Source organism: Lissotriton helveticus, chromosome 11 (assembly GCF_964261635.1).
Source record: "Lissotriton helveticus chromosome 11, aLisHel1.1, whole genome shotgun sequence".
Taxonomy (NCBI): Eukaryota; Metazoa; Chordata; class Amphibia; order Caudata; family Salamandridae; genus Lissotriton; species Lissotriton helveticus.
In genome coordinates, this window is record NC_136072.1 from 188,468,345 (window position 1) to 188,489,660 (window position 21,316).

General features: G+C 41.2%; 1 protein-coding gene across 2 annotated transcripts in view; it reads right to left on the minus strand.

The window, feature by feature from the left end:
* LOC144791940 (arylacetamide deacetylase-like) overlaps positions 1-21,316 on the minus strand; it is a 331,480-nt gene that overhangs the window by 182,943 nt on the left and 127,221 nt on the right. Inside the window, exon 4 of one of the 2 annotated variants that reach the window (XM_078666762.1) lies at positions 20,915-21,086. The exons of the other annotated variant lie outside the window; for it this stretch is intronic. Coding sequence (XP_078522888.1) covers positions 20,915-21,086 — 172 coding nt within the window. The remainder of the gene's footprint in view (positions 1-20,914; positions 21,087-21,316) is intronic. 2 annotated transcript variants of the gene reach the window in all.

Here is a 21,316-nt window from a genome sequence, read left to right on the forward strand (position 1 = left end):
CCTCAGTTTTTCGCTCAGTTCTTGGGCTTGAAATTGATAATCCTCATTTCTACTGCAGTTTCTCTTGAGCCGTAAAAATTGGCTAAAAGGAAGGTTGTCTCTGAGTGGCTTTGGGTGGTAGCTTTAAAATGAAAGGAAACTGTTCTTAGCCGTTGGCTTAGTATAAGTTTTTGTTTGTAAGACATTGTTCTCTCCAAAGATTGTGAGGTCTAGAAAGTCTAGACTGCTGTTACTGGCAGTGTAGGTGAATTTGAGCCAGGGATCCAACTGATTCAGCCAATTCATGAACAGTTTCAAATCAAGTGTAATGTTCCAAATTAGTATGATATCATCAATATATCTCTTCCAGTATAAAATACTGGAAGAGAAAGGGTTTGTTTCATTTTGGATGTATTGACTCTCAAAGTGACTTACATACAGTCCTGCCACCGAAGGCGCAAAGGCACTGCCCATAGAGGTGCCATGGGTTTGGAGATATAGTTTGTCCTCAAATGCAAAAAAGTTTTCTTTTAGTGCCAGTTTGCAACACTCGAGGATGAAGTGTCTGGGTGTATTGTATTGCCACTCTTCCATGTATAGGACATCTTCCAAGACCTGAATCGTATCATCTTGCGGTAGGCTGGTGAATAACGATTCCACATCTAGGCCCACCAGAAGCATTTTTTCGGGGTCAAAAGTTTTGTCTTTAATCTGTACTAGGAGATCTCGGGTGTCTTTAAGGTACGCTGGTGTTTTTTGGACCAAGGGTTTGAGGTATTCGTCTGCAAATTTAGAAAGCGGCTTGAGGACTGACCCTATTCCAGAGACTATGGGTCGTCCGGGGGGTGGAAACCTATTTTTATGAGTTTTAGGTAGTGAATAAAAATAGGGAGTTCTGGGCTTGTTGGTAGTCAAATATTCCGCTTCTTTTTTTGTTATAAACCTCTTGGTCTCTGCTTCATACACCATGATGGATATTGTGTTTTGAAGTCCCTCTGTTGGATCCGTAGTGATCCTTTGATAGAATCTAGTGTCGGACAGGAGGGCAAGGCATTGCTGGTTGTAACCATTTTTACTCAAGATTACTGTGCCTCCCCCCTTATCCGCGGGTTTGATCACTATTTCATCATTAGACTGTAGGGACTCCAGAGCTATGCGTTCCTTTTTAGTGAGATTCTGATAGTTTTTTTTGTTCTTTTCCATTTTATCCACTCCGTTCAGCAGAGCTTGTTCAAAAGTCTGTAATTCTGGAGGGACACTAGAATTTGGGGGATTGAACGTGGACTTCCTACGTAGGGAAGTATCGCCTTCTTGTGTGGTGGCAGTATTGTTTGAAAAGTATGCTTTTAGTTTCAATGTTCTGCAGAACTCAGCCAATTCACACTTAAGTTTAAAGGTATCGAGCCGGGGAGTTGGCACAAAGCCTAATCCTTTGTTCAGGATTTTAATTTGATCCTCTGACAGTTGTATTCCTGAAAGATTAACTATCAAAGATTGGTCCTGCTGGTTGAGGGTTGTGCTGCTGCCATACTCCGAGTCTGCACATTCCTCTGTTGGTCTTGCCAGCTTAGTGACTTTTTTCTGCCTCTTGGTTGGTTTCGGACCCTGGATAAAAAAGGCGGTTCTTGCTGATGTGCATTTGTGTTTTCTGCCATTTGTTGTTCCCCCATTTGCGGCATCTGTTGCATTCCTTGATTGAAAGGGTCCATCCAACCACCATATTGTGGAACAAACGGTTGGTAGAATGGTACATTGAAGCCTGGGTAAAAGGGTCTCTGCCATCTATTACCCCTTCTGGGGCGTTGATATCTGTAATTATTTCGGCCTCTTCTTGGAGTGTAATCGTCTGAGCTATTGATGGAATTATTGGAGGAGTTGTTCCCTGTTGACTCATTATCGGAACCAATTTCTGGAACGGTGTAATCATCTTTTGTATAAGGGTGCATTTTCTCTTGGCTAAACTTCTTTAAGTCCTTGCCAAGTTTTTGCAATTTGCTCTGCATAATGAACTCCTGTGTCTCATCCATTTCCTTTGTTATTTCTTCCAATCTTTTTTTATATGTGAGGGGATTGATACCTTTTTTTAATTTGTTTTCGCAAATTTTGATTTCCTCCAAGAGGGCTTCAGAAAGTCTTCTTGCTGTCTTAATGATAAGGACCAAGTAGTCCAGGGTACATTTCCATGAAATTGAAGACCAATCCTTGCGAAATGCAAGGTCATGTAAGAAAATCCTCGGAGCGTTGTTAACCCACAAGCCTCTGGGTGCTGTTTTAAACCTTAAGTATTCAGTCATTATTATTCCATGGATAGAAGTGCGAATTTGGTCTCTTTTCTTTTCTGTCAATTTGTCCCAATCATCTGTCTGTGCTAAAACTTCAGACAGTTCTGTGTTTTGTAAAAGGGGTTGGGCTGCCAGTATTTCGTCAATGTCATTAGCATCAAAACTTAATCCAGGATTGCCTTCCATTTTTTCCTTAACTTGAAAAGGTATTCCTTAAAAAATCCCGCAGCTGTGCGCTGCTTATATAGTAGTTTATCAGAAAGGAGGGATGAGGGATTGAAGCATCCGTTTCTTTCCCCAAGGGTAAGTAATAGATTTATCAAAACGAAAACGGACACTTGTCACACCTAAAGGCCATTGGTTAAAGGGATATATTAGAGTATCCTCAAAAACTCAATGTTTTTGGAGTGCGGTATATCTGTTTCATCCGCCCCACATTGAAGTTGTGGCAGTTATCATTGGGTACTCCAAAAAGTAGTGATTTGCCAGCCTCATCCAGAGGCACCTCTGGTCTAAGGTGCACTGTCCAGAGAAGTGAGCAAAAAAAGTGTGAAAACAAATTTTTGAAAAAAAGGAGAAAAAATGTTAAAAAAGGGGAAAACCACCCAAAGAATTTTAATAGGGGGTAGATTTCCACTGTGGTTAAAAATAATGATACTACTAATTAGATTAAGTTACTGGATCTAGCAGTATATTGGTAAGATCGTCGACATGTTTCAGCTCCTTAGGCCCGAGGGGTCTGTGGAGCTTTCTTCAGGACTAACAAACAGAAAATTGTACTCACACAATTTGTGTAGTATCTTTTTGATGTGGTCGTTTTCTGATAATTGTTTATGAAAACAATTCCTCCAAATTCTGCAATGAGACGAAGAAATACACATGCAAATATACACTTTTTCAAATGCATTCAAGTGAGGCTGGTAAAGAGTGAATTAACATTTTTTTCACTGGAGATACATTATTTTACAAAGGAAGGTTATTACTACATGGATTAAGAAGAAGATGCTAAATGTGTGCCCCACGTTATGATGTCTCAGTTATAATGCGGACGTTGATCTGGTCAAGTGGGTGTCTAACCGTAAGGAGGCAATGCATTGGTCGCTAAATGTTTCATAACCAAGTGATGCCATACAGGTGATTACTCGAGAACTCCTTCGATACGCGTTCAGAGTGGGCTAGCCATTACGAACACGAACCCGAGTAGTGTTCAGCAAATTTAAAAAAACATTGAACCTGATGACTATGCCAACATAAGTGACTCACAAAGATAAAACTGTTATAGGGGAGACTCAAGGTTCCAACAATACTGACCGCCACAGGAGTACGCTACTCTACTCCCTTGGGATAGTTTAGCAAACTGATTCTGTAGGTTAGTAAAGCAACAAACGAAAAAACTGAAAGATAGTTTTAAATCCTACCTGAATTGGAAGAACCCGTTACTTCATCGGGGATCCCGCTATTATCTGCCCAGAGCTGTTTGGAAAATGGTTTTGTTGCGCGTTAATATTAGCCGGGCATATGCGTCTTACCGGTGTTGTTTGTAAAAAGGTCTACGCCGCCATTACCCGCGTGTAGGAATTCTCCCTGACTTGTGCTGACTCTGCCCCCGGGTGTGTCTTCTCAGCTACGAGCTCAGATTTAAAGGGGCTCGGCAATGCACATGAATGCGATGTTTTTTTCAATCGGATAGCTTTATGAATACAAGGGTTCAAGACTGACAATGTTCAAGGACATAATTGCAATACCGGATTTGTTGGAAAGTACTCTTGGAAAATACTGAGGCTCGCTGTTGTTGTCATATTCGATAGTTTTATGACCGCTGGATTCTGTTTTAGAAAAACGGGGAAAAGCATTGTTCAATGTCACAACGGGATGTTCAGTTCTGCCCCTTCTTAGTATGTTGGTATTGACAATGTTCTTATTTTGAGAATTGATGCCAAGGGATAAAGTCATTCAATCCTTGTTCATAGGTTTTAAGGCGATCTACCCACCTCTGTTCTTTTTCATGCAATATTTGTTCAGAGTTGTGGGATTTATCTGTGAGCATTTCAATTACAGTCCAGTGGAGCTCATCACAGGAATGACCTAATTCGGTAAAATGGGAACATCATTTTGTAGTGTTCTTTTTTAATCTGATGTTACTTTTATGTTCACCTATTCTTAATTTGATTTTCCGGCATGTCATCCCAGTATATTTCTTTCCGCAGGGACAGCTCACCATGTAAATAACATGTGAGGTATTACAATTAGTATGCTGTCTCTGTGTCCATACTAGGGTCTCCGACAATTGCAATGTTTTGGACACTGTTGTTGTTTTGCAAGCTACACATGATCCACAAGGATAGTGCCCTGTTACAGGTGTCCTCATGGCATCTCTCGTTGTGGTCTGTTGCTGTTTCTTCAGAGGTCGTGTGTGTACTAGGACGTCTTTCAGGTTTTTTGTTCTGCGGTTGGCGAATCTTGGTTTAGGCCAGTTGAAAACTCCAGTATTCAGAATATGCCAGTTTTTGTTTATCATTTTTTTGACATCATATGTGAAGGGGCAGATTGTTGTGACACAGGTTGTCAGGTCTTGTATCTGTGCTTTTTACAAACAACACCGGTAAGACGCATATGCCTGGCTAATATTAACGCGCAACAAAACCATTTTCCAAACAGCTCTGGGCAGATAATAGCGGGATCCCCGATGAAGTAACGGGTTCTTCCAATTCAGGTAGGATTTAAAACTATCTTTACGTTTTTTTGTTTGTTGCTTCACTAACCTACAGAATCAGTTTGCTAAACTATCCCAAGGGAGTAGAGTAGCGTACTCCTGTGGCGGTCAGTATTGTTGGAACCTTGAGTCTCCCCTATAACAGTTTTATCTTTGTGAGTCACTTATTTTGGCATAGTCATCAGGTTCAATGTTTTTTTAAATTTGCTGAACACTACTCGGGTTCGTGTTCGTAATGGCTAGCCCACTCTGAACGCGTATCGAAGGAGTTCTCGAGTAATCACCTGTATGTCATCACTTGGTTATGAAACATTTAGCGACCAATGCATTGCCTCCTTACGGTTAGACACCCACTTGACCAGATCAACATCCGCATTATAACTGAGACATCATATTGTGGGGCACACATTTAGCATCTTCTTCTTAATCCATGTAGTAATAACCTTCCTTTGTAAAATAATGTATCTCCGGTGAAAAAAATGTTAATTCACTCTTTACCAGCCTCACTTGAATGCATTTGAAAAAGTGTATATTTGCATGTGTATTTCTTCATCTCATTGTAGAATTTGGAGGAATTGTTTTCATAAACAATTATCAGAAAATGACCACATCAAAAAGATACTACACAAATTGTGTGAGTACAATTTTCTGTTTGTTAGTCCTGACGAAAGCTCCACAGACCCCTCGGGCCTAAGGAGCTGAGACATGTCGACGATCTTACCAATATACTGCCAGATCCAGTAACTTGATCTAATTAGTAGTATCATTATTTTTAACCACAGTGGAAATCTACCCCCTATTAAAATTCTTTGGGTGGTTTTCCCCTTTTTTAACATTTTTTCCTCCTTTTTTTCAAAAATTTGTTTTCACACTTTTTTTGCTCACTTCTCTGGACACTGCACCTTAGACCAGAGGTGCCTCTGGATGAGGCTGGCAAATCACTACTTCTTGGAGTACCCAATGATAACTGCCACAACTTCAATGTGGGGCGGATGAAACAGATATACCGCACTCCAAAAACATTGAGTTTTTGAGGATACTCTAATATATCCCTTTAACCAATGGCCTTTAGGTGTAACAAGTGTCCGTTTTCGTTTTGATAAATCTATTACTTACCCTTGGGGAAAGAAACGGATGCTTCAATCCCTCATCCCTCCTTTCTGATAAACTACTATATAAGCAGCGCACAGCTGCGGGATTTTTTAAGGAATACCTTTTCAAGTTAAGGAAAAAATGGACGGCAATCCTGGATTAAGTTTTGATGCTAATGACATTGACGAAATACTGGCAGGCCAACCCCTTTTACAAAACACAGAACTGTCTGAAGTTTTAGCACAGACAGATGATTGGGACAAATTGACAGAAAAGAAAAGAGACCAAATTCGCACTTCTATCCATGGAATAATAATGACTGAATACTTAAGGTTTAAAACAGCACCCAGAGGCTTGTGGGTTAACAACGCTCCGAGGATTTTCTTACATGACCTTGCATTTCGCAAGGATTGGTCTTCAATTTCATGGAAATGTACCCTGGACTACTTGGTCCTTATCATTAAGACAGCAAGAAGACTTTCTGAAGCCCTCTTGGAGGAAATCAAAATTTGCGAAAACAAATTAAAAAAAGGTATCAATCCCCTCACATATAAAAAAAGATTGGAAGAAATAACAAAGGAAATGGATGAGACACAGGAGTTCATTATGCAGAGCAAATTGCAAAAACTTGGCAAGGACTTAAAGAAGTTTAGCCAAGAGAAAATGCACCCTTATACAAAAGATGATTACACCGTTCCAGAAATTGGTTCCGATAATGAGTCAACAGGGAACAACTCCTCCAATAATTCTATCAATAGCTCAAACGATTACACTCCAAGAAGAGGCCGAAATAATTACAGATATCAACGCCCCAGAAGGGGTAATAGATGGCAGAGACCCTTTTACCCAGGCTTCAATGTACCATTCTACCAACGGTTTGTTCCACAATATGGTGGATGGATGGACCCTTTCAATCAAGGAATGCAACAGATGCCGCAAATGGGGGAACAACAAATGGCAGGAAACACAAATGCGCATCAGCAAGAACCGCCTTTTTTATCCAGGGGCCGAAACCAACCAAGAGGCAGAAAAAAGTCACTAAGCTGGCAAGACCAACAGAGGAATGTGCAGACTCGGAGTATGGCAGCAGCACAACCCTCAACCAGCAGGACCAATCTTTGATAGTTAATCTTTCAGGAATACAACTGTCAGAGGATCAAATTAAAATCCTGAACAAAGGATTAGGCTTTGTGCCAACTCCCCGGCTCGATACCTTTAAACTTAAGTGTGAATTGGCTGAGTTCTGCAGAACATTGAAACTAAAAGCATACTTTTCAAACAATACTGCCACCAGACAAGAAGGCGATACTTCCCTACGTAGAAAGTCCACGTTCACTCCCCCAAATTCTAGTGTCCCTCCAGAATTACAGACTTTTGAACAAGCTCTGCTGAACGGAGTGGAAAAAATGGAAAAGAACAAAAAAAACTATCAGAATCTCACTAAAAAGGAAAGCATAGCTCTGGAGTCCCTACAGTCTAATGACGAAATAGTGATCAAACCCGCGGATAAGGGGGGAGGCACAGTAATCTTGAGTAAAAATGGTTACAACCAGCAATGCCTTGCCCTCCTGTCCGACACTAGATTCTATCAAAAGATCACTACGGATCCAACAGAGAGACTTCAAAACACAATATCCATCATGGTGTATGAAGCAGAGACCAAGAGGTGGATAACAAAAAAAGAAGCGGAATATTTGACTACCAACGAGCCCAGAACTCCCTATTTTTATTCACTACCTAAAACTCATAAAAATAGGTTTCCACCCCCCCCCCCGGACGACCCATAGTCTCTGGAATAGGGTCAGTCCTCGAGCTGCTTTCTAAATTTGCAGACAAATACCTCAAACCCTTGGTCCAAAAAACACCAGCGTACCTTAAAGACACCCGAGATCTCCTAGTACAGATTAAAGACAAAACTTTTGACCCCGAAAAAATGCTTCTGGTGGGCCTAGATGTGGAATCGTTATTCACCAGCCTACCGCAAGATGATACGATTCAGGTCTTGGAAGATGTCCTATACATGGAAGAGTGGCAATACAATACACCCAGACACTTCATCCTCGAGTGTTGCAAACTGGCACTAAAAGAAAACTTTTTTGCATTTGAGGACAAACTATATCTCCAAACCCATGGCACCTCTATGGGCAGTGCCTTTGCGCCTTCGGTGGCAGGACTGTATGTAAGTCACTTTGAGAGTCAATACATCTAAAATGAAACAAACCCTTTCTCTTCCAGTATTTTATACTGGAAGAGATATATTGATGATATCATACTAATTTGGAACATTACACTTGATTTGAAACTGTTCATGAATTGGCTGAATCAGTTGGATCCCTGGCTCAAATTCACCTACACTGCCAGTAACAGCAGTCTAGACTTTCTAGACCTCACAATCTTTGGAGAGAACAATGTCTTACAAACAAAAACTTATACTAAGCCAACGGCTAAGAACAGTTTCCTTTCATATCAAAGCTACCACCCAAAGCCACTCGGAGACAACCTTCCTTTTAGCCAATTTTTACGGCTCAAGAGAAACTGCAGTAGAAATGAGGATTATCAATTTCAAGCCCAAGAACTGAGCGAAAAACTGAGGAAAAGAGATTATACGGAAAAAACAATCATATACTGTAAAAAAAGAGCAAACAATCAACCGAGGGAATGTCTTCTACAATATTTCCCAAAAGCACAGATACAAGACCTGACAACCTGTGTCACAACATTCTGCCCCTTCACATATGATGTCAAAAAAATGATAAACAAAAACTGGCATATTCTGAATACTGGAGTTTTCAACTGGCCTAAACCAAGATTCGCCAACCGCAGAACAAAAAACCTGAAAGACGTCCTAGTACACACACGACCTCTGAAGAAACAGCAAAAGACCACAACGAGAGATGCCATGATGACACCTGTAATAGGGCACTATCCTTGTGGATCATGTGTAGCTTGCAAAACAACAACAGTGTCCAAAACATTGCAATTGTCGGAGACCCTAGTATGGACACAGAGACAGCATACTAATTGTAATTCCTCACATGTTATTTACATGGTGAGCTGTCCCTGCGGAAAGAAATATATTGGGATGACATGCCGGAAAATCAAATTAAGAATAGGTGTACATAAAAGTAACATCAGATTAAAAAAGAACACTACAAAATGATGTTCCCATTTTACCGAATTAGGTCATTCCTGTGATGAGCTCCACTGGACTGTAATTGAAATGCTCACCGATAAATCCCACAACTCTGAACAAATATTGTATGAAAAAGAACAGAGGTGGGCAGATCGCCTTAAAACCTATGAACAAGGATTGAATGACTTTATTCCTTGGCATCAATTCGCAAAATAAGAACATCGTCAATACCAACATACTAAGAAGGGGCAGAACTGAACATCCCGTTGTGACATTGAACAATGCTTTTCCCCGTTTTTCTAAAACAGAATCCAGCGGTCATAAAACTATTGAATATGACAACAACAGCGAGCCTCAGTATTTTCCAAGAGTACTTTCCAACAAATCCGGTATTGCAATTACGTCCTTGAACATTGTCAGTCTTGAACCCTTGTATTCATAAAGCTATCCGATTGAAAAAAACATCGCATTCATGTGCATTGCCGAGCCCCTTTAAATCTGAGCTCGTAGCTGAGAAGACACACCCGGGGGCAGAGTCAGCACAAGTCAGGGAGAATTCCTACACGCGGGTAATGGCGGCGTAGACCTTTTTACAAACAACACCGGTAAGACGCATATGCCTGGCTAATATTAACGCGCAACAAAACCATTTTCCAAACAGCTCTGGGCAGATAATAGCGGGATCCCCGATGAAGTAACGGGTTCTTCCAATTCAGGTAGGATTTAAAACTATCTTTCCTTTTTTTCGTTTGTTGCTTCACTAACCTACAGAATCAGTTTACTAAACTATCCCAAGGGAGTAGAGTAGCGTACTCCTGTGGCGGTCAGTATTGTTGGAACCTTGAGTCTTCCCTATAACAGTTTTATCTTTGTGAGTCACTTATTTTGGCATAGTCATCAGGTTCAATGTTTTTTTTAATTTGCTGAACACTACTTGGGTTCGTGTTCGTAATGGCTAGCCCACTCTGAACGCGTATCAAAGGAGTTCTCGAGTAATCACCTGTATGTCATCACTTGGTTATGAAACATTTAGCGACCAATGCATTGCCTCCTTACGGTTAGACACCCACTTGACCAGATCAACGTCCGCATTATAACTGAGACATCATAACGTGGGGCACACATTTAGCATCTTCTTCTTAATCCATGTAGTAATAACCTTCCTTTGTAAAATAATGTATCTCCGGTGAAAAAAATGTTAATTCACTCTTTACCAGCCTCACTTGAATGCATTTGAAAAAGTGTATATTTGCATGTGTATTTCTTCATCTCATTGCAGAATTTGGAGGAATTGTTTTCATAAACAATTATCAGAAAACGACCACATCAAAAAGATACTACACAAATTGTGTGAGTACAATTTTCTGTTTGTTAGTTCTGAAGAAAGCTCCACAGACCCCTCGGGCCTAAGGAGCTGAAACATGTCGACGATCTTACCAATATACTGCTAGATCCAGTAACTTAATCTAATTAGTAGTATCATTATTTTTAACCACAGTGGAAATCTACCCCCTATTAAAATTCTTTGGGTGGTTTTCCCCTTTTTTAACATTTTTTCTCCTTTTTTTCAAAAATTTGTTTTCACACTTTTTTTGCTCACTTCTCTGGACACTGCACCTTAGACCAGAGGTGCCTCTGGATGAGGCTGGCAAATCACTACTTTTTGGAGTACCCAATGATAACTGCCACAACTTCAATAAGACGCCTGAAATGGCAGAAACCGGTCCCCGGAAGCTTGTTTCCTTCCCAGTGTAAGAATTGGCTTTTGTAGTCTGGTCTGCCCTGTTCCCATGATGCACTGGGCCAGGGACAGACTAATTTGCATACAGCCAGGTTCTGAAACTGGGATGGTGCAATGAGCTAAAAAACGGTGTTGGATCTAGCCCTGATCTCTTGACTGGGTGAGAGTACTCTGCTTAATTCAGAGACTCTGTCCATCACCACCCCTTGTTGTAAATTATTTTGTCCACCCTAAGCGTGGAAGGGTGTACTCAGATGTGAGTCCCTTGCTCATTGCACCATTGCACCATCAGGATTCAAGCAAGCCGGGCCGAAGACGCCTGAAATGGCAGAAACCGGTCCCCGGAAGCTTGTTTCCTTCCCAGTGTAAGAATTGGCTTTTGTAGTCTGGTCTGCCCTGTTCCCATGATGCACTGGGCCAGGGACAGACTAATTTGCATACAGCCAGGTTCTGAAACTGGGATGGTGCAATGAGCTAAAAAACGGTGTTGGATCTAGCCCTGATCTCTTGACTGGGTGAGAGTACTCTGCTTAATTCAGAGACTCTGTCCATCACCACCCCTTGTTGTAAATTATTTTGTCCACCCTAAGCGTGGAAGGGTATACTCAGATGTGAGTCCCTTGCTCATTGCACCATCAGGATTCAAGCAAGCCGGGCCGAAGACGCCTGAAATGGCAGAAACCGGTCCCCGGAAGCTTGTTTCCTTCCCAGTGTAAGAATTGGCTTTTGTAGTCTGGTCTGCCCTGTTCCCATGATGCACTGGGCCAGGGACAGACTAATTTGCATACAGCCAGGTTCTGAAACTGGGATGGTGCAATGAGCTAAAAAACGGTGTTGGATCTAGCCCTGATCTCTTGACTGGGTGAGAGTACTCTGCTTAATTCAGAGACTCTGTCCATCACCACCCCTTGTTGTAAATTACAACTTCAATGTGGGGCGGATGAAACAGATATACCGCACTCCAAAAACATTGAGTTTTTGAGGATACTCTAATATATCCCTTTAACCAATGGCCTTTAGGTGTAACAAGTGTCCGTTTTCGTTTTGATAAATCTATTACCTAGCCTTGGGGAAAGAAACGGATGCTTCAATCCCTCATCCCTCCTTTCTGATAAACTACTAACTATTTTACTCAGTCAATTTGTGCATGCTTCATTTCTACAGAGTTTGCAGAGAAATATTGAGACGGGCGTTTTCCATAAAAGGGTTTATTGAACAGTCTTCTTTCTCATGCAAGAGAGGTGCACTGCTACAATCGTTAGACAGAATGAAAAGTATAATGTGTGCAGCGAGAATAGTATTATAAAATAATACTGTAATTTCATTGTATGGTTTCTAAGCCATATACAAATATATACATAAATAACACAGGCTAAAATACTCAACTGGTGCTTCTAAAATACACCTACCCCAATGTACCTAACCTAAGTCTAGTACGAGGGAAGAAGAAAGTATGGTCTTTAGCATAGGTTTAGTTTTGCCAAGAATTTGACAAAGGTTTCTCTAGGTTCTAATCAGCTCCATACCTTGGAATGAAGGAGGTTGGTATCTCTGTCTCGGACCTGATTTCCCAACAACCCGCAAGGGGAGTCAGAAACACTGGAGCTGGAATCTCGGCAAGGAGGACAGCTTCCTGATCAGTGCGTCAGCTGGAGAGTTGGCTTCCTTCGGCACTTACTGTAGCGAGCTGTGTCAGGCAAGTAGGTCGTCGAACTGCACCGAACCACACCGTGCTTTGCCATAGCAATTAAAGGTATATTTATACCTTGAAGGTGTTTAGGAATGCCATGTTTGACGTAAAGTTGGGCATATGAATATCATGAATGAACCCCTAAGGAATAGTTGCTCATGCATAATAAATGATTTCTTGGAGAAATCAATATCCAAGCAGGGGGAAGTCCCTAACGGCTTAAGAGTCTGGTTTTCAAAGAAATCGTTGTGACGTAGATGAACGGATGGAAGTAGCCATGCCTGTATTTGGACTGAATGGGGTATGTCTAAATAAGGGCTTGATTTCTATGCCTATATAAGGGCAACGTGAATTGTACCCATATAAGTGCATGAATCGGGAAAATTCATTCGGAATCTAAAACCCCATACAACAGTGAGATGCAGTAAAGATGACCTGATGATCCTACTGGTTGGCGTCTATGGACCTAATTATGGTAACCCTCAATTCTATTACTCTTTAAATGCTCAGCTGGCTCAGTGGATAGGCATACCTCAATTATGGGGTGATGATTTCAACTGCATGCTTTGCCCAGAGCTTCATCATTTTAAGGGTCTTCTGCGACACCCGTTGGTGGCAGCTCATGCTATAATTGCTAAAGGTAACACAGAATGAGCTTCTGGACATGAGGGGTCACCACTCCTCAGATAACCCAGGGTGCACTCACTACCCTACTGCTCATGATATCCACACATGTATTAACTTCTGTTTGTTGTCTTGTGAGCTGGCCCCGTGGCTCAGGCGATGTGGACCTCTCCCCCGCATGTATTCAGACCACTACCCAGTAATATTGGAGATGGAGCTGCAGCCCCTGCAGCAAGCCACATTTAAATGGCACTTCCCTCCATACTTATTATTAGATACAGTCTTTAGGGAAGACCTGTCACAAGCCCTAGACGAGTTTTTCAGCATACATGTTGGATCAGTAGGCAAGTTTGCCATAGTATGGGAGGTTTGTCAAGTTTATGTTAGAGGAGTTCATTTGTCCAAAGACGCTGGTGTTTTTTCTTTCCCTCCATAATCAACTGGCACAACTCGAACTATAGCTTGCAGAATTGGAAAGTAAACACAAGGAGACTGGGGTTAGATCTCTCTTATCTAGTATTAGACCAAGATTGATGAGTATCATGATGTGACACAAAGTTAGGTACAGCATCTGGGGGAAGTATGAGGTGGCTCGAGTGTACGGGGAGAGTTAATGCCCTAGTGCCATTCTATCCGCCTTGATACAACCCCGCCGGGATGATAATGCGATACTGAGGGGGTTGGATGAAAAAGGGAGGCCGATGCACACTACCGAGGAAATAGCCGATCATTTTCGGAGGTACTATACTGATCTATACACAGCACAGCCAACCCAGGATGAGGGTTCTACAGCAGGCTATGTTGCGCATATAGCAAAGCAGTGGTTCACAATCAAACAAAGGGAGAGGCTAATAGCACCGCTACAGCCTTGGGAGATTCTGGCGCATTAAAGGAGATGCCATCTGAGAAGGTGTCTGGCACAGACGGGGTCACTGTAGCTTTTTACAAGGCCTATCAGGACCTACTGATCCCCCACCTGGCTACTCTTTTTGAAGAAATGGCCACGGAAGGGCAGATGCCCCCTACCATGAGTGAGACTCTCCTGGTTACCCTCTTGAACTCGGGCAAGCGGACGAACGCCTGCTTATCACATCAACCACTATTCCTATTGAATGTAGACACAAAACTATATGCTAAAATACGTATGAATTTTTTAGCTCTGATACTTCCGGGTATGATGGGGGCAGTGCATTTTGGGTTTGTTCTGGGATGCAGCCTAATTTATAATCTTAGGAAAAAAAATTGGAGTGGTCCAACAGCTAGATACAGAGGTGTGTGCTATTGCACTCTTCTTGGATGTTGAAAAAGCATTTGAGTCTGTAGAATGAAGCTTTATGAGGGCACTGCTGCGGCCGTTTGTGGTCGGGGACATCTTTTTACAACTCATCTTTGTCCTATATACACATCTGACAGCTTGAATTTGGATTTATGACACAATTTCTGTGCCTATTGACATTAGTAGGGGCACTCAGCGGGGTTGTCCCCTCTGCTGTATGCATTAATGGCTGGGCCACTGGCCTGTGCGCTACAGGAACATCATATGCACCGCGGTCTGCAGTTCCCTAATTGTAATTTAATCATCCCAGCATATGCAGATGACACATTACTGTATATATGGGCCCTGGAATACTACGTAATGCTGGTACTGCAGGAGGTGTTCCTTTTTGGAGGGCACTTGGGGCTGCGTATAAATTGGGATGAAGCCATCTTCCTTCCACTCACACCAGTCTAGACCCTGATGCAAACAGACTTGCTAATGTCAATGCATTGCCTCCCTGACAGGTGTTCTTTCCTGTTTATACTGTATGTTATTCTGTCAATTTACTCAACCACTATGTTATTGTCTAAGTACTGCAATATGTCACTGTGGAACCTTAAATAAAAGCTAAAAAAACATTATTTTGATACTTTGAATGGCATTGTGAGATGGCTACAATGCTAAGATAAACTTTATTAAGTTTAATAAAGCCTTCCCATGTTAGCCAATAGTGCTAGTAGGGAAAATTACTTGCTGTTTTTCCTTACCAGGGTATATAAAACATCTTATATATAGTCCCTGGTTTTTATAGCTATGCACCCTACCCTTGGGGCACCTAGGGCAGACCTTAGGGGTGACTTATGACTCATAAAAAGGTAGTTTTGGACTTTGAAATTATTTTTAATTCCAAGGTCCAATTTTGACATAGTTTATTTTTAAAACTAGCCTGCACGGCAGGTCTGGCTTTAAAATGCCACCAGACACCACCACAGTGCACACTTAAGTGCATTATGTCCACTGGAATCTCAAAACCTACATGCCCTACCATAAAATAGTGACTTAAAGGTAGGTTGTCTTTGCCAATTAGAATTATGCCAATTACCATATACCTTAAGAGGTCAGATCACTGACCCTGGGCCTAATTAGCAGGGTCAATGGCACTTTCAGAATCAGTAACCACCAACATCATAAAAACAATAGGGATGGTCAGGGCAAAAAGGTTGACTTTCCTACAGTTCTTGCTTATTTTTAGGAGTATGGAAAAAATGATGAATGGACAAATTAAGGAAATACTTTTTAAACCATCAATCCCAGCTCCTTTTTTGGAGTTTTATAGAAGAGTCATTATGAATTAGGAGAGCGATCTTCTGCTTATAATGGGTTGTGGCAAAAAGCCATGATTTTTCCAGAATTATTTCTTCTATCACTATTAATGAATTATGGTTTTGTCCTCTTGTTGAGCATGGCTGTGGATTTTCTGTTGTCTAATTGAACACAGATTAGCAAAATCCCTGTTATATTATAGCTAATTTCCGTGCAAGTAATATCGACGTTTTGTAGGAGTGTCGAAAATTTGTGAATTTGCTTTTGTGTAATTACACAAAATTACAGCAAAATTACATACAATTATGGCTAATTACATGAGTAGCAAATTGTTATTTTTCACTATATGTTAGGGTGACATTATGTTATGTTATGTTATGTTAAAATGGGACTTTTATAGCGCAACGGCTACTCCAAAGGAGTGTCCCGGCGCTTTGAGCTCCAGACCATGGAAAAGAGCAAGAAACATAACAGTAACAGAACGGGGCCCAGATGTAGGTAATTCATATTTACCGACTCTTAAATACCGAATTTTACCGATTTGGTATTTAAGAGTCGGTAAATATGAAGGGGGGAGATGTAGGTATTTCCAGATGTTGAAATACCGAATCGTTAGAATTCGGTATTTACCGATTCGGTAAATACCGAATCGGTATTCCCTATTGATTCCTATGGGCTGTGAAGCCCATAGGAATCAATGGGAAATACCGATTCGGTAATTACCGAATCGGTAAATACCGAATTTTGCAAGGGTGCAGGGGGTGTCACTTTGACACCCTCTGGCACCCCAAAAATAGGCATGTGCGCCATGTGGCACACAGACATGCCCTAAGGGCATGTCTGTCTGTCACATGGCTAGGTGTGCATGCACACATGTGCATGCACACCTGAATTCGGTATTTTAACACCCAATTGGATTGTGTGTTAAAATACCGAATTTGTAGGGCCTTTGGGACTCAGAAGAGTCCCACCTACATCTGGGATTTACCGAATCGGTAAAAATACCGATTCGGTATTTTACAGAATCTGTAAATTTACCGATTCTGTAAATTTACCGATTCTGTAAAATTGTGCCCCTACATGCCAATTCTTAAATACCGGTCGGTAACGGCCGAAATCGGCCGTTACTGACCAGTATTTAGGCTCCTACATCTGGCCCTAAATATTGTGTCATTTCTTGGCACAAGGATGCATTTCGACAAAAGCACAGCAAACAACAGCCTCTCACTCTCTGTTGTTTCAGGGCATTTGCGGTAAATATTAGCAATGTGTGCTACATTTTCAACAGCGAATGGAGAGGATTTATGTGAAGTGTCTTAATTTTTGGGGATTCTGCATCACAGCTGTGGTGCGAAATTTCCAAAATTACTTGAATGACACTGTTGTAATTTAAATTTCTCCCAGGTCAAATGTTTCAGTGACAGTACATATGACTCCTACTGACGGGATATCTAGAAAGGGGGTTTTCCTTAAAGATACATTTTTGAGAGACACCTCAGATTTTTCTCTCACTCCCAAATGAATAATTTTGTTTTGCCATTTAAGGAGAATTGGGACTTGGGAGCAATTCATCTGTCCAACGTGTTTGCATGATGAAATATCTAAATGCTTGGTTTAGTTAGTGTTTACCGAAAAAAGTAACACATGATAAAAGATGAAATACATTTTTCATATCCATTGTTGTAGAGCACTCCATAAGCTAATGCTGTCAATTAATATATTTTCTTTGAGTTAAGGTCTACTAAAAGGTTGGACATCATGGGCATTTTTACAAAAGTATTGGTGGAGAAGGGGCCTGTGAAAATTCAGGGAATGTCCTTGCTGATGGCATCTCATGTGAACATTGATTGCTGGGGCTTCCTTCAAATTCAAAAGTCACCCAAGGTTCTGGTAGGAGCTTGTGCAGGGAGAATGTCTTCTACAAGGCATTTTCTGCTTCAACCAATAATCATGCAGCAAAGAATCAAGCAAAATGCTGCTAAATCTGCATAATCAAAAATGTCTACATTTTGTGTGCATCAGAAACATTTCACTCATTCTTACTTGTGAACCACACTAGTTGTTCGCTCTTATTTTAGTGCTCCTGAAATACATACAAAGTACAGAAGGGGATGAAAATAGTTGCGCTTCCTCTTCTGCGATACCCTATGTGGAAGAGCTCATGCATTGGTTCTGCATTATACAGTGGGCGTTCATTATGTATGGGAAGTAAACAGACCCATGACAATGAGGGTTGTGTTTGCCAATGATTCTGCTCTATAACAGTTACACAGGTGCCTGGACACAAAGGTCCTTCGGGATGTATTAAGTGAATGCTACCAAAAAGGTGGTCTACAGTAACATGACCATCTGGCCACATTGTCTAAGAAAGTAAAAAGTGTCTAGTAGCCATCCACAACATCAAAGGTTGCACTCCTTGGTAGGGTTCCACATTCCAAAGACAGGCCAGTGGTGTGCCTGCAAAACAAAATTGCCACAAGTCTTGAGGCATGTGCACCATGCAACCTACCTCTACTTTGTGTTCCTGAAGTCCTCTGTAAGGGTGGGTGCAGTTTGTGGCTGCAACCATCACTGCGAGCGTCTTTAGGAAGTGCCTTAAATATCCAGTTGTCGGGAGACTACCTGCTGAACATCACACATTTGTGAGCACATTATTGCATTCTTTCTCTCTGGTGCTCTTTCCAGCACATGTGCAACACTTAAGCGACCACACCACCTTGGTAACTAAGGATCCATAAATTCCAATATGAAGAGATGTGGTCAATCTGAGTTGCAAAATGCCTGCCAACTCTGAGTCTCTGTTATGTAATGTTATGTGAATTTGTAGAGAGTAAAACTCATCCCGGAGGGTATCTGGGTGCTGAAAGCAGGAGTAGGAAGGGCAAAGCCTGGCCTGAGGTCACAGAGCCTTATGTTCAGTTTCTTGCAGAAGAACTGATAAGATGGTTCTGTTGTATAGAGGCAGCTTGTTCCAGGCTTTGGAAGCAATGTAAGAGAAAAACATCAAGTGGATCTGGTTTAGCGTATTCAATGGATTTGGGCAAGTATTATTCCAACTGCTATCTGGAAAAACACAGCAGCGTCCCTCACTAAAGAAAAAATAAGAGACTGCCTCAAGTGCGACAAGTTAAGGAAAATACCATGGCTTGCAGCAGACGAGGGGAGCTTGAGTAGTATTAACTATGCACTGATCTTCTCAAACCCTACCGAAATTGATAATATGAACAAAAAAGTCCTTCGGGGGCCCTTTACGCCCATTATAGAACACTAAGTCACGCAAGGGACGCCCAGAAAACGTCTGTAGCAACCTATATATCTATTGAGGATACATTAAATACACCATCTAGTTATCTTTTAAAATCAATAGGTCATTGGGAGAGAGGACTTCTCTTTCATTTAAGGGCAGGCACAGTTACATTCTTATCATGTTTTCCTCTGGGGTACAATGCTAATCTAGATCAATTACCATGCCCCTGTGATGGCAGAAGCGGGCAAACAACATCCCACTTTCTATGTTTTTGTAAGTTTTATATGGAATAGACAAAACAGTTTTTGATACCGTTTTAAAAAAAAAATCCTGCCTATTTTTCTTGATGCAGCCTATATGGAAATTCTTAAGCTGGAAAATGTTGAATTAACTGTTCGTGTAGGTACTTTTCTAAAAGTTGCAGTACGCGCCCGCGACACAATGTGCACTTTATGACACCTATTTTTATTGATTTAATTTTTATATATTATGATCATGTTTTATCTAAACCCAATGGATATTGTCTGAGGATTCGTTTTTTAGTTAGCCCACAACAATCTAGAATGATTTAAATTAAGATAGTTTTTATCGATAACTGTTTTTATCCTGTTCATAACATGATGTAGCTTTTGTATGATATTACTCTTCTAATATTATGATTAATGGGCTTGTATACTTGCTTCTGCTGTTATATGAACTGTGCTTTTATGGATACACTTCTATCCGAAAAAAAGATTTTTTAATTGAATTTTGAAGTATTTCAACTGAGCTAGGTGTCTGATATATTGGAAAAAAGAACTGGGAATTACTTTGGAAATTGTGTTTGCACTTGAATTCCTATATGCTCTTCTCCTGTTCCCATTTCTAGTACCCTTTCCCCCTTGAGTATTTCACCAGTTTCTTCCTACTAAAATCTCCATTGTGAAGACCCTCGGATGTGCAATATTACATTACACTTGTAATAGTGATTCTGCCACCATAAACTATGTTTATGGCCAAATCGGAATTATCACTTTTCTTCTAATGAGGACTTTAGAGTTTTCCCTTGAGTTCATTCAAAGAGTTAGCTTATGTCATTGGGGACATCATGGTGCTTCTGTTGTTGGGAACAATCTAATCTCTGCCAGGCACACAAAATGAGGGAAACAACTTGGACTGGCCCACTGTGTGGAAGTTGTGGAATATTAGTTGATATTCCAAGTCACTTGTAGCATGAGCTTGTGAACTGGGCACAATAAAGTTTGTTTATAAACCCCTCACACACCAACCTGGTTGGTGTCATGCTTCATCATCGGGGTCCAACCAGGCAGCCGAATGCCGCCTAGTTGTGCTACAACGCCTGACTACAGCGGAGCGGGTGTGGTGCAGTAGTGTGATGAGGATGAAGGTGAGTAATAAAATGCACCTCTGGGGATCCTTGCCCAATGTTTTATTCGTGGCGGCCCAGGGTGTGAGATAAAAGTATGTGGCACAACCAGGCGGCATTCGGCTGCCTGGTTGGACCCCGATGATTAAGCATGACAGCAACCAGGTTGGTGTGTGAGGGGTTTATAAACAAACTTTATTGTGCCCAGTTCACAAGCTCATTCTACAAGTGACTTGGAATATCAACTAATATTCCACAACTTCCATACAGTGGGCCAGTCCAAGTTGTTTTCATTATTATATATCCGGGGATGGGACTTGCCCCTTAAAACCCTCGCTCTCTCCAGTGATTTTCTCACACAAAATGAGGGTACATACTGTCGTAAGTTAGGTCAGTTCATGCAGTGTGTAATATGCTCTATTACAAACATAAGAATAATTTGTACTTACAAGTGACAATCTCATACCTGCTGTGTCACAGCTGCAGCCAAGTTTCCACCAGCACTGTCCCCCGACACACAAACTCTCCCTGGATCAACATTGTACAGGTGAAGAATTCTGTTTTGTAGAAAATACTTTGTAACAGCATATGCATCTTCGAATGGTGCTGGAAAATGATGAGCGGGCGCCAACCTGTAGCTGAGACCGAAAAAACATGTTCATTGAATCTCTTTAATAAACTACCAGCTACCACATGGTTCCTTGTGTGGTTATGTAATCCCAACCTCAAATGATGTAATGAATTATGGAAATCCATATGGCTTTTCACATTTATAGCTTATGTTATTCCTTCCTGAAAAAATGACATCAAATCTTACCTTTTTTGTTTTGTAAGTATAGACCAATGTTTGTGAACAACGGGGGTCCCT